We start from the raw sequence: 14492 nt of genomic DNA, 5'->3' as shown, positions 1-14492 counted from the left end.
GTCTATGGTGTTTCCTATTGTGTCAACCTTTAGCTAGCATGTAGTTGTTTTAAAGATACAATATGTAATTCTGTTTGTTTTATGTCGTGTTTGATAGTGACCTTCACCTGACAGAAGCAATAAACAGCTTGAAGCCTCTTTTTTGAAAAACTGTTTGCTATCTGCTAACTGTGGCTTGTTGTGAAGTGAGTTGAGTCACCTGCCACCATACAGTGCTCATATCTCAAGTTTGTGCCCGCAAGTCAAAGCAAAAAAGGACATAATAATAATCAACCAATCAACAGGCCCTATCTCGAAAAACGTCTCTGTCGGGTCAGTTGCACCTCATGGCAACACAATTTCAGATGAAAATCGACCAATCCTAAACGTCTACCAGCAGTTTTTGTCAACGGGTAGTAAATCATTATAAGGCAGACTCAGGCAGGAGTCAGGAAATCACATGCATTTGATGCAGCCATCCAAACAAGTTACAACATATGACAGTTTTTCTAGGAGACACTTATTTAATCCATAAAAAGGGTTTTGGAGTCTTTCACCTACTACACATTAATGAGAGATAACATTATGGTTTGAAGAGGCAAGAGGTTGCATTGAACACATCTCTTAAGTGGCTACAGATTTGGAATGATATGCAGGACAAACATAGTATCTGAATATTATTTTTTTAAATTACAAAATGAGTTCTTGCATTTAATATTTCTTTATTGGTCAGCAGTTTTGTGCCATGCTTGAATGGTAATTTTCATGCAAGAGAGCCCTTTGCACTGGAAAAAAAATGTTTACGTGTTTTTTGCTTCAAACAATTCTTATTGAGTTAGTATAGTGGATCTTGTACACATGCATTGAAAAATGTATTATCAAAAATGAAATAGGAATGTGTTAAGAGCATATTTTGTCCATATCTAAAATAAATTTTTGTCATACATATGGTTAGGAAGCGTGTGGTCCTATGTGCACCCCAGAGTATCACTGCACTTAAGTTTTCCATTTCTGATCTAAGGTAATTTTAAGGGCTTACAATAATTATAAAACACAACATTTGTTACCGGCTTGCAAGATTTTTCAAAATGTGAGTTTAGCTTTATATGTTGCCAATCCAGCAACATTTCATACATTTTTTTATGTGAAGTAGTCTTCCAGTAAAGCATTTACTGCAAGGCAGCACCTGAAAATGCTTAAATTGATGCAGAACTGAACAAAGCCTAAGGGTGTTAATGTAACATTTTCTAGAAAACTAAAATTAAATGTAATTATTTCTCGGTTGTGCTGGGCGAGGCTCAGTTTCTCACACCGCACATGGATTGGAATGAGACTGGAAGCGTAGTATTTCTTGCATGTTACACCTGCCAGAGACATGTCAAAAAAATTGGGGGCTGACAAACATAGGCTGCGCTGCAGTTGCGCATACAGTAAAAAGAAGCCCAAAGCACAAACACCAAATACAAAGCCAGCACATTTGTCTGTGAAAATACCAAATTTGGAGACGCGAGCGAATGGAGTTCAATACTTCCTGGAGGAATGAAGTAAAACAGCAAACACCAGAACAAGGTCTTTGAAATATCAATTGCTTCTGTCAATGTTGAATCGGAGGTTAAAAGAAACCCCTGCAGGGCAGCTTTATATTGACAGCAGTCTAAAACTTGACGAGAATATATGAGCACCCTTTCACTTTTGAGACATGTGATTTATTTAATCTGTGGGCCACTTAATGAATTCATCCATCAGGAGTTTGGTAAAGAGCCATTTCCATTTCAGCATAGCAGAAGTGAGGCTCATAAAAAAACACTAGGATTAATTTAGTGTAGAGAACAATGCAATATAGTTGAATATAAGTGGAGGAAAAAATATTTTGCTTCATTAGCTCTTTTTAATAAATGTACTTGAAATAGAAAATAACAGTATATACAAGGATGCAATGAGGCTAGGGTTAGTGTGTTAAAAAAAACAATCAAGGTAAAGATCCAAGGTGGGCGTTACATTTTCAGAATTTTCTGTATACTGAAGAAAAGGTTTGTTCGCCCATGTCTAAATCAGTGGTTGTTTATTGTAATAAAGATGAATTGCTTATTTGTCAAAGAGCTTGAAAGGACCTTGAAAAAAATAAGTGCATACAACATGGCAATTGCAATTTTAAATTAAAAAAAAAAAAAAAATGCAATTAGATGATTTTCCATAATCGTTCAGCCCTAAAACCACAGCGGATCATTACACGTGTCACTCTCTATGTGCGCGCACATACTTTACACACACTGTACTATCACATCTATAGCTCAAGGCTGTAAATCTAACCGATTTCAAGCTGACAAACTTGATGACCCCGCAGTTGAAAGCCGTCTACCATGGGCGTAACCGGCCCGTTTTTGGGGGTGCTCAAGCACTCCAAATTCAAATTCCATGACTTTGTTATCATCAACAGATATTAGTCCTCATTTTAGCAGCATTGAATCGAATGCAACAATGATCGGCCTAGCTTAATTGTTGCGTGTGTGTAAGCTATGTGTGTGGTCATCCTCCCAGCACCAGCATGGACATTCGCAATTTTTTCTGTAAAAAAGCACCATGTTCAGGTGAGAGTCTATTACCCACAGTAAGTATAAAGAAATACACAAAACCTCTTCCTAATGTATTTGTATATTTATTTGTATATGGTTTGTAAAAAGATGGAGGATTTTGTAGTTGAGTCAACTTGTGGGGCAGAAAGTGAAGTTGGTGGTTAATCCGAGCGAGAGGAACTCAAGAGGATATTGTTTTCCCCCTGTTTGGACAGAATGATCTCAGAACTTGAGAGGCGGTTTTCTGGTGTGAATCAGGACTTGCTTAATGGGATTCATGCATGCAGTCCTACTTCTGAATTTTTTTTTTTTCTGTGCCTCATTTGTCAACATTAAGGCATTGAATTTGAGTCAGCAGAAGTAGTGGTTGAAAAAAACTTTCTGAAGAGCAAGAGGGAGTCTGGTGCCATTGAAGACACACTATGCGTGTACAATCTCCTGGATATTGCAATGTTTCCAACTTTGAAGGCAGCGAAAGGTCTTTCAGCGCATTACGCCGGCTCCATACCTGGCTTCGAAGGACCACTGGTCAAAACAGACTCCAGCACCTGGCTGTGATGGCAATTGAAAAAGATGTGCTTGACCAAGTGCAAAAGTTTTTGACAGGTTTGCAACCCTCAAATTCAGGCGACACAGCTTAATCCGTAAAGTGTAGGGTGGAATTATAAAGTGTTGAGTAGAATACATCATTGTCTAATAAGTTCTATCCGTCGTCTTCTGTGTGTGTATGTGTGTGCGTACTCCATCAGAAATAAATGAGTAAAAACTGGGCATGGTGTAGTAATAGTGTTTCTGCTAACCACAAAGTGTAATGTGCTGTTCACAAATGGGAAGTGACACTCCTCAACAATGTTGAATGATCCTAAATCACTTTAAGTGAAATGGAAAAAAAAACCAAATTGAACCAGCCAGACACTCTGGGTGCTCAGCACCCCCAAGGCTCTGAACCTAAAATCAGCCATGCCACAGACGCATGTCCAAGCGTGAAACGCGGCCAGGAGACGTTGACTAACAGCGCAACAAGCAGGCACAGATAACAAACAAGAGCTTATCTATCCGCTTGTTTACAAAGCGCGCCCAGCCAACACCGATGAGTCTGTTGGCTATAAGGCCCAGCCGCCTCACCTCGGCCCCGCAAGGACCTCAAAGCGCCTGACGTTGAGCATCACGTTCCAGCTCATAAAAGTGACAAATGCATTCGAGTCTTCTAACTCGCACGCACTTATCAGGTCGCACCGAGGAGCCGAGCACTTGCCATCGTGCTGCAAGGGAGCCTCTTTCCCACAAGACGTTTGAAATGCACCAACGAGACACTTCCTGTGGGGTGACACGTGGCGTGACGGCAACCCAAACTGATGAAACGTTAATAAGGCTACAGGCGGTTAGAACTCCCAGCCTCCCAACAAACTTGCTCGAATAAAACATACTTCCGATTGGAAACAATGCAAATAATACTACTCCGTTACCAGCAAAAAAAATTATCAACTCATTCACTGCCAGAAATTTTCAGACCCTCTTTGACGTTTGAGAAAATTTGAAAAAAATTTAAATAAATTCCTGGGACTGAATGGCCGGATTGCGAAAAGACAAGTAAATTCGTCAATGGCAGTGAATGAATTAAGTGTGCAGTTAGTGTTAAGCAGCAGTAAAATAATGCACAGGGCTCATTTGAGCTCTTTTGTCATGACGATTTGAAAAGAACTAAATCAAATTTAGTGGCTTCCGTAGTTCAAAACACGTCCCCGCTGATGTGTGCTGCTTACACAAACAACACGTCTGCGAACAGAGGAGCCAATTAGTGCTGCCAATTCATCTATTATATTCAGTCTCTACTTTTGACAGTTTTCTGACCCAACTAAGTGACAAAAACACGACGAGTGTCTTTACATCAAAGTAAAAAGAACAAAACATTATTTTCACACTAGTTGCGTCGAGAAAGTGGCAGAGCGAGAGAGTTACCAAAGTGCTGATTTATTGACACGCTGGGAACTTTTGACTCGACGTATGTGCATCCAAGCCGCAAATATTTTACGGAAGCCGTCTTGCCACACCCGCACATCTCCACGAGAAAACAGCGTGAGGGAGCTGGCAACACACACATATGGACCAGCCGAGGTATGTAGTTCGACAGTGCATGTTTTTTATGTTAAATTGTTGAACTTTCACGTGATACATTTTTTAAAAATCGTGTTTACATACACGTCTTTGCGAAGCTGACTTGGATTTTTCCAAGAGGAAGAACTTTCCTGTGGGGCGTTTTTTTTTCCGCTGTACTATGTTCATTGTCAGAGTGTGCATGGAGGGAGTATAAACAATGTTAAGTTATTCGGCTGATTTATAATTTGTTTTTGTTTTCTTTAATGTTGATAAGGGGACAACGCTATGCAGAGGTGTACTTGTAACACTTCTATAGATAACTACTACTAAATATAGTTGCGTCGGAGAATTGGGGTGGCGCGAAATAATCTCAAATTCACTCCTTCAGTTCCACTTCCGCCAAGTTCCATTTGCAGTTCTATAAATCACATTTTCCTCCTTGCCATCACACTTGTGGAACAAAGTTTAGATGATTTTGGAGCTGAGATTTTGCTGCATTTACACAGATCTCACGTCATGCACAAACTGTTTATTTTCGTGCAATGTTTGGCATTTATTTTATTGAAAATGTTGGCGCAATAACAGTTGGAAAGGTTGAACTTTATAATCGGTTATCAGATGAACAGCATTTATATCCATCGAGAAAATTGATTTGCTATACATGGGAATACGAGCGCTATCCTCAGCATCAGCTTGGTAACGTAACTGACTTCTGACGTCATCGTCATCTCAGACTTCAGACACAAAGACATCCTTTCGTATAAATGCAATCTGAAATTCCTAAAAGGTGGATGTAACTGAAGGAAAGCGTCACGTCGACACAGCCAAAGGTAAAAACAACAGCAACAAAAATAGCACAAGAAGCTGAGCGGCATGTGTTAAAAAGCGTCACTGTGCTTAGAGTCAAAACGGAAGAGGCCAAAGCTTCTAAGGCGCTCACCACTTTTGCTTTTCCAAATGCACACTCGTGCTTTCCTGCAGGGAAGTCAAGTGCCGAGAAATTGACTTGAGCAGAACGGCGGAGATCTGTTTGAGGTTTCGGCAAAGTAAAGTACTATAGTGGATATAACCCCTGAACCTCATGTCTAAATCTATTTGTACTAGTCATGAAAGCAGAAAGGCTACAAGACAGCTAGCTGTACAATCTAATGAGGGCCACGTTGTGTCAAAACTACAGCTTCAACAGAGATAGAGCTGCTCCTGTCAGAGAGGTGTTAGGCAGACTGCCATTGTATAGAACAGCACCATCAAATCAAGAGGAATTTTTATATGTTTGTTTCCTTAGGGAGCTTCACATGCAGTTAATAATATGCAGGGTCATAACAAAACGGAATCCAGATCAGATCCAGATGAATCAGAGTATGGGTTTAATCAAAAACAAGTCGATGTAAAGTTTGTGCGTCAAATTTGATACAATTTGTATTCAGTGTCGAACAGAACATTCTATTCGGATCTGATCAAGATGAAGTATATTTTAAATGTGTTCAGATCAGATTAAGTATGACTTGCATGCAGGGTATAAAACCAAATTTATTTCAGACTGGATCAAGATTCCTCGTTCCTCCAATTTAAATGTGTCATTGAAAACTCATCCCAAAATGTTCAGATGTCAAATTTAATCTACTTTAGATGCGGGGTGCAAAACCAAATTTGATACGGACCAGAACTGATCCGAGCTCCGCATTTAATGCCAATGTATGTGTCATACAAAACCCAACTAAATATGCTCGGATGCGTATACAGCATATCTGTCTAATTTAATCCAATGTGTATGCCGGGTGAAAAACCAAATGTAATCCCGAGTTGATCCGGGTTGTGTGTTTATCGTCAACTCAAATTTCATCACAGAAGACTCCAATGTGGACATGTTCTGATACTTATACCTCTGTAAAATCCTATTCCTAAGAACAAAGTCGGTATCTGATTCATATTTAGCTACTAGCTATTATGAAATTTAACCTCAAAACCAGATTTCACATAGTATCTGATTTGTATGCATGGACTCAGAACCCGATCTCGATCTTATTCTGCAATTTGAGAATAATTTAAATGTTATTCAACAGACTCTTATATCATCTTGATGGAGTTCTTCGCCTCGTCTGTCAAGCTCAGCAATGGCTAACTAAATCCAGCACGGACAAAAGCAGACGAAAGAAAATGAAAATAAGTTCAAAAAGTCACCAACCTAGAGAAGCTGAGCGGGTATGACGTCAAGACCGCCGCGTTGGCGAGCCCGTCGTTGGCCCTTTGAATCGCGACAACCTCGCCATACCCGTCTCGTCGCATCCAGCTCTCCCCCAATGAGGGCAGGTTTGAGTGCATGCCAAAGGGCTCCCGGTATTGTTGGCCCATGTTTGAGGGCGCGTTGGGCCTGCAGCGATAGCCAGCCGCGTCCACGCTCAAAGACGAGGACATCGGTGCTCCTAGATGAGCCACGCCTCCCTGGAGACACTGCGACTGGCAGAACGCAGGCTCCTGCTTCTCCTGCTTGACCACACCGGGGGAACGGATGTGGGTGAAAGAGCGGTCGGGGTTCTCATCCTTGATGACGACACTTGAGAGAAGGGACGAGGCCTGCTGATGCTGGTGGTGGTGGTGAAGCTGGTGCTGCAGAAGGTGAGGCTGCTGGTGAGGAGGCTGGAGCACGACGTGGTGCTGCCGGCCGTTGCCGTTAGCGTAACAGTTCCCGCCGTTGCCCAGGGGCACTTGCGTCGCTTTCGGCATACCTCCCACAGGTCTGCCGTCGTCGTGCAGGCTGTTTTCCAAATGAGCCACTTCGGAATCCAGATCAAAGTCACTGATCTCTGGCAGGTTTTTCCAGAGCTCGCTGTCTTCTTCAATCAGGTGACTGCCGCCTGTCAAATCGCAGGAAGTCGCAGAGGGAAGTCCGCCGTAAGATCCCAATTCTTTATCCAAGGAGAAGTCTCCTTCCTGTTTGATGCTCTGGGGGAAAAGGTCGGGCAAAGGAAGGCTGCCCAGGACGGGGGTGTTGATAACAGACGCATTGTCCAGATCGACAATATTCTGGCTCAGCAGTGCCAACTCTTCCTCCACGTCAAACACACCCACATCCTGATGTCGTTTCTCTAGTTTGACCATTTTCTGACCATTTGTGCCGGACCCTTCAAACAGGGGCTGGTGGGAGTCGAGGAGGCTTCTGGGCTCCAACTGGTCTTTGGTTCCATCCCCGTTTGGGGCGATTGGGTGGAGTACGCCGAGCAGGGAACCAGTGGCGTCAGCTGCCTCTCTGCAGTGTCCGGTTCCCAACTCCACGAATGTCAGACAGTCGTCTCGATTACTTTTGCACTTCAAGACACCCTGATCCATTTTGTTATCTTGACACGGCAATGGGGAGGGGGGCGGGGGGTCATTCCCAGCACACAGAGATAGAAAGAGAGAAACAGAGAGAGGGAGAAGAGATCATATTAGTTGGGATGGGAACAATCACCATTTAGTGGATTCAATTATTAGTAAGAATTCTGTCAATTGTGCGGAATTTATTGTCAATTATTTGTGTCTTGAAACAATTGAGGGTAAACTGCTAGTGTCATGTCTAAGGAAGGGCAACGTAATGGTCATCTAAAGAAAACAGGAATTACAGTTTGCACAGGGTAGCCACATGAGCACACAATGTGATTGTAATATGACAAATCACTCGACTTGTACTTACAGTAAACATAGAGTAAGAACATAAATATAGAATGTAAATATTTACAAATTATTAAATTGTGCATGGTGGCTACCGGGGGCAGATATACAGTGCAGATATACATGAGACACAAAGAAGAGTTTCACAACTAAGTGACTGATGATGCTGAAATATATCAGTGGTTCTTCACAGAGGATAAAGAATATACTGTATGCCTGCTATTGTTGCCCTATTGTCTGTCAACATGTGTTGCTCTCAACTCGGTTGACAAAAGAGGTAACTGTCAACCAGAAATTGTAATGTGAATGTGGATTTGATCGGGATGCCAAATTTAACAGGGATTTTCATTTTATTATGAAAAACCCTAATTTAACTGATGCTTGTATTTCAAATCCAATTGCATAACATTTGCTTCAAACTGTTTTGGGCTGTCAAAACAATTTTTAATCTAGATCTAGATCCAGATTCCACATAAAATAGAAAATATATTATAATAATAATAATTATTATTATTATTTATATTATAAGGAAACTGCAGTTATAGATGTTCAGATCCTTTCTTCTTTGTCCAGATCAGCATGCAAAAAAACAAATAAAAAGCTATCGTTAAGGCTGGTGAATTTATCATTTTAGCATGTCTGCATTGCTGGACTAACAGTCACCAGATTCATTCATTTGGACATGCTTCTATTTCTTCAACAAGAACCAGTAAGTTTGAGGTTCTTTATTTTGCGGAATGTACATTTAGAGAGAGTAGACAGATCATTTCAATGCAAAGAGCCAAAAACAACTCAAGCTTTACACATGAGAATTTACAGTAATGAACAATTACATTCCTGTCACTAGTGAGCTGTTGTACCTAAAACATCATTAACAGAAGACATTTAAAAACGTATCATTATTTGGCACTTTAATCTGGAAATATTCAGTCAAGCCTCAGGCGCAACGCACTTTCAGCCACTGATTTGTTTTACTCTTCTGATTTTGTTTGTTATGTTACGAGCAGTTCGTGTGTATACTGTATATACGCATATGTATATTACATATTTTTGTGGTGGCGAAAATTGCACAGGCAGGTACATATCAATACATCACAATATCTACAAAACTATTTATTTCAGCAGTTCAATTCAAAAAGTTAAGCGTATGTTGATTGTCGCTGACTGCTTACCAAAACACAAAGAATAAGCAGCAAGGCTGAAATTAAAAATTAGGTAAATTTAACATAGGGCCACTCCGATTTGAATCTCAAATCATCTGATTTGATTGGGCAATCTACTGTATGTTGCATTTATTATTATTTAAGAACCAATTTATATACTAAAAAAGAAAACAAATTCTTCATATGGGTACCTTTATTATAAACTGGTACTGGCAGAATAATACTGTATTAAAATTCAAATGTCCATTCATCCATACATTGTCTATCGCAGTAGTTCTAATTTTCTACAACCTGTACTGGTCACCAGCCAAGAGCAGGATAACTACAGACAATGTAGAGCCTTCAATAAACCAGACACGGATGTTTTTGGTATGTGGTAGGAAGCTCGAGAGAGGATGCATACTCCACACCGGAAGGCTTGAGTCAAGATTCTAACCCCAAACCACAGAACTGCGAGGCGGACGTGCTCACCACTAGGGTACCGTGCTGCCCTGACAATTCACACAATAAAATACAATTTAAAATGCATTTTAGTCGATAGAGGACTTGGTAAAATGAGCACTAACTGTGTGCAAGGACTCCTACTTGACATATTGAAGAAATGTCAATCGCATCAAAGAAGCCATTTCCTGCCCTTACGCCCACGGTGGAACAACATGGCAGCTTCACAAATGGCACACACCACCAATCTGGCCTGATTAAAAAAAATAATAATAATGACAGACAGACGACTTTATACAGTCGGTAACTGTTATTTGTCTGCCAACGTTGTGTCTTTGAAGGGAGCTGCCCTCCCTCGCACCCCCCATACATAAAGTTATGTTTTGGTACCGCTGACAGCCCCGACCATGTGTCCGGCTTTCAACACACGTTAACCCACACACGCGAGGGCCTCTGGGGCCTTTTAACACACAGTGGTTGTTTCCACTTGCAGGAAAAGTGCACATTAAGATGAACTTGATAGGACACAATCGCCTGGGATGAATAGTTAGGTGGCAGTAGGCATTAGCCAGTGTCAGATTCTGACAGTAACATAACCCTGAGCAAAACTATTGCGGTTTCATGCTATCATGGTATTGCAATTATAGCTCTAAAATGCATTACAGTGAAATGTTATGCGAAATAACTTCTGTCCATTGAACGAGTTCCTTAGTAAACTGAACGAGTAATTAAACAATTGAATTTTTCTAAATAAAATCAGAAAAGCACTTATTTTTTAAGAAAATACCAGCGACTTCTCAGTTGTTCCACGAACTGATGTTAGCTATGCTAGTTAGCAGGTTATCAGCATCGGGATTGTCTGTAGGACTTATTTCACTAATAGCAGACACGCTAATTCTTGTAACTTGTCGTAAACGTTCATTAAAGCGTTAGTTATTACTTTGTTTAGTTTTTTTACATTTCAATTAGAGGAGTAGCTACTTATCAGTTGTTCTCCATTTTGTGAAGTAACTTCATACCAGAAACGAACTAACTTTAGGCATGCTAATTAGCAATCTAGCAGGTTAGCTAGAATATTGTTATATAAGAGCCTCTGTGAAATGTGCAACATTTCTTTCATTTTTGTTGTGACTGAACTTGTGATTGATATTATATATTAGCATTTGGGCTAAATGTTCATTGCCCACGGGCCATAGGTTCCATGATCTAAAAAATATTCACACTGAGATATGAGGCCTAACATCACTGCTTGGGTGTTTCTAATATTTCGATTAACCTGTCAAGTAGCTTAGCAATGCAACCAAAATATTTGGAACACCTTCCAGTATAATGCAATGCAGCTATCACCAGTGCAGCGTACAGAGTTTTATGGCTTTGCCATGCATTGTTAGCGGTTAGCATGTCAGCCTCACAGTCAACCGGTTCGCTTCCAAAAATGTGCATGCTCGGCTCACCGAAGAGCCTGATTGGCCATGAATGTGAATGGTGGTTTGTCTAGGAGGTATATGCCCAGCGATTGGCTGCCAACCAGTTCAGGGTGTCTTTTGGGATAGTCTCCAGCTCATCCTACCCTAATGAGGACTAGTGATATGGAAAATGGATAGACGGATCACATTAGGGTGGCGGACTGGTGTCTAGTGGTTAGCACGTCTGCCACACCATCTGAGATTGAGGGTTTGAATCTTCCTCCCACATTCTGAAAGCATGTTCCTTTGGTTAATTTAAAGACTATCTAAATTGCCCATTGGTGTTAGTGGGGTTTTTCTGTCTCATGTGCCCTGCCTTTCGCCGGAAGTCAGCTGGGATCTTAATGACAACAAGTGCTATAGTAAAGAAATAAAAAAAGGATCTTTCTTAATTAGTGACAGTGAACTTGAGCTTTCTTAATTAGTGACAGTAAACTTGAGTTTAAATGCTTAAAATACCTAATAGTCAAAGGTATGGGAAGAAAGCAGTTTTGTAACCTGGATTTAAAAGCATGTAAACCTGACTTCACTTATGTTGGCAGCTGGTTCCATTAATCTGGAGCATAACTGCTAAATGCCACTTCACCATGTTTGCTTTGATACCCAGGCTCCACTAATTGACCCAGGTCCGCAAGATCTCTGAGCCCTACTGGGTGTATATTCAATTAGCATTTCGTTAATGTATTCAGAACCCAAACCATTCAGTGATTTATAGACCAGTAGCATAATCTTAAAATCGATTCTAAAGATGACCAGGAGCCAGTGTAAAGCCTTTCGGATTGAAGTAAAATGCTTTGATCTCTTTGTTATGGTCAGAAACCGAGCTCCAGCATTCTGAATGAGTTGGAACTGTTTGATGCTCTTTTATGGGAATCCAGTCAGAAGACCATTATAGTAGTCAAGTCCACTGGAGCTAAAAACATGGATATGCTTCTCCTGCTCTGCTTGGAGCATACAGCCCTTCAGTCTGGATACGTTTTCATCTTGTAAATGGCTGTTTTACTTTTACCGTCTCTGTTGCAATGCATTTTGCAGAAGTACGTCACAGATTGGAATGTTTAAATAGGAAATGTTGGGTTTTCCACGCTTACATTGCAATGCATTGGTACGCAACATTAGTGCAACCTGTTGGCTGCCTGACTCCACTGCACCAATCACACGCCTCCGAGCCCTTTTGCAAGCACGCTATTGATTTTGCGGCTCGAAATAACAAAGTCAACATTGCAAGGGGACACCATTTTTTACTTCTTATTTATTTTTTTTACATTTAAAGCCGGTGAGATGTGGAGTTGCAGCCCAGAGAGTGGTGCTTACCTGCTGTTTGGAAAGGGATGCAGCCCTCCGTGTTAGGTCATGTCCTGTCAAAACTCAGTGAGAAACAACGAGGAGTGACGCAAAGTCGGTGCGGGGGAGCCGTGGAATAAAAGACATTTCGTGTAGGTGACACGGCAAAAACAACTATGAAAAAGAAAACGCTCGTCCTCAAACCTCGAGTAAATATTCCCCGCTTGGCCACAACTATTTGGTAACTAAAGTAAACAAGGTCGAGGCGATCCGCAGCCAAAAACCTTGCTCCACTTTTCTCTAAGAAGCAGGAGGTGGGAGGAAGAATTCCACAAGCGAGTCCGACGGATTCTCTAGAAGTGTAAAAGTGGCGGCCAGCGTAAAGTGGCGGCCGAGCTCGACACGCACGTTATAGTTATATAAGAGCGAGCGACCGTAGAGAGCGGCCGCATTCTGCCGCTAACTCCGGGTAGGCAGGGCGGACAGTCGAAACATCATTACCGTCAACGCGAAGAAGCACTTCCGCTTGCGCCTTGTCAGAGTAAATGCACAAAAAAAAAACGGAAGCGACACCGCCCCACGTCTCAACACCGAGTTTGAAACGGCACAGAAAACGACTCTTCAGCTGTGTAAATACACAAAAGCGACACGCCTTATCAAACGCCAATTCTCGGTCTATCTATGTGAACGCCAACAAAAACGCTTTTATTTTATATTAAGAGGTTTCCTTTGGCTTCGATGTAGCAACGGCGGCTTGACGCGAGCAGCTACTTTGACACTTACTGGTGAACGCCCCTTTCCCTCGCAGCTGCAAACGCTGCTGAGGAATCTGTCAAAACGTGTCCGCTGTTCCTAGTCGCCCACAGCGAAACACGCGCTCGGCGCGACAATTCTTACGTGGAATTACTTTACCGTAAATCCTTCAACGAAGCTTGGCAGTCAAAGGCCCGCTAAGCCGGAACTTTCTGTGCGGGGAGGGGGTCAAAGGAAGTTGTGGTTAGTCACAAAAAGGTGACGGGAGCAATTTTCTCCATGACAAGAGACATTAAAGTCAGATGTCCACGTCCCTTCAAATATGAAACAGAAACGCATGACTTCAAAGTGGCGATAGTTTATTTGAATGCTTGTGTCTTGTTTTGTTCGTTAAGAACCGGGGGGAAAAGAGACCACCCATAGACTTCACAATAAGGGTACACTGATAAAGGGTCTGTGCAGGTTAGTAATGTTATAAACACTGTACAAATGGAACAACAGTTCATATTATGTCATGCTTAAGATAATAATATGACATAGAAAAGTATCATGCCATTATAAAGCATTGATGACTTACACAGACAAAGCTCAAAGTCAGGTGAAGGCTGCAATTGTGGCTGCAGTTCCACATCACAGATGAAAGCCTCAACTTCATCACTATGTTTGTTGAAGGCCCCAACTCGGATTCAGTTTCAAACCAGTAAATCCCCAAATTTGATCCAATATCAGCTGATGGCCTAAACTCTGGTGAAAGATAAAGGCCACAACTCTGGCTGCATATTAAATGCAGGCCCCAGCTCCAATTATGTTAGATGAATGTCTGAGCTTTCATTCCATGTCAGATGAAAGTGCCCGCTTCAAACCCAGGTCATGCGTGTCAATTGAGGGTCCTAACTCCAGCCTAACATCAAGATAAAGCCCCCGCTTCACACCAGATGAAGGCACCACGTCAAACTCTACGAGAGATTAAGGTTCTAGCACCAGTTCAATGTCAGTTGAAAGTCCCACCTTCAACTCTAGGTCCTACCCTTCAGGTGAAGGCCCCTGCTCCAACTCTAGATCAACTGAAAGCCCTCGGTCCCACGTCA

General features: G+C 41.6%; 1 protein-coding gene across 3 annotated transcripts in view; it reads right to left on the bottom strand.

Moving 5' to 3' along the window:
* Positions 1–13595, bottom strand: part of LOC147133325 (glucocorticoid receptor-like) — a 63028-nt gene extending 49433 nt beyond the window's left edge. For 2 of the 3 annotated variants that reach the window (XM_086057192.1, XM_086057194.1), the window contains exons 1-2: positions 12682–13412; positions 6835–7984 (exon numbers count right to left, since the gene is read on the bottom strand). In XM_086057192.1, coding sequence (XP_085913318.1) covers positions 6835–7976 — 1142 coding nt within the window. In that variant the 5' untranslated portion in view covers positions 7977–7984; positions 12682–13412. Of the gene's footprint in view, positions 1–6834; positions 7985–12681; positions 13413–13434 lie in introns of those variants that run through there. The other variant, XM_086057193.1, reaches the window with a different exon arrangement.
* Positions 13596–14492: the final 897 nt, after the last annotated feature.

Source organism: Filicampus tigris, chromosome 17 (genome assembly GCF_054856515.1).
Source record: "Filicampus tigris isolate MCC_2025a chromosome 17, RoL_Ftig_1.0, whole genome shotgun sequence".
NCBI classification, from domain to species: Eukaryota; Metazoa; Chordata; class Actinopteri; order Syngnathiformes; family Syngnathidae; genus Filicampus; species Filicampus tigris.
Note: the sequence above shows the minus strand (reverse complement) of the source record. Positions and strands in the feature narration are given on the sequence as shown.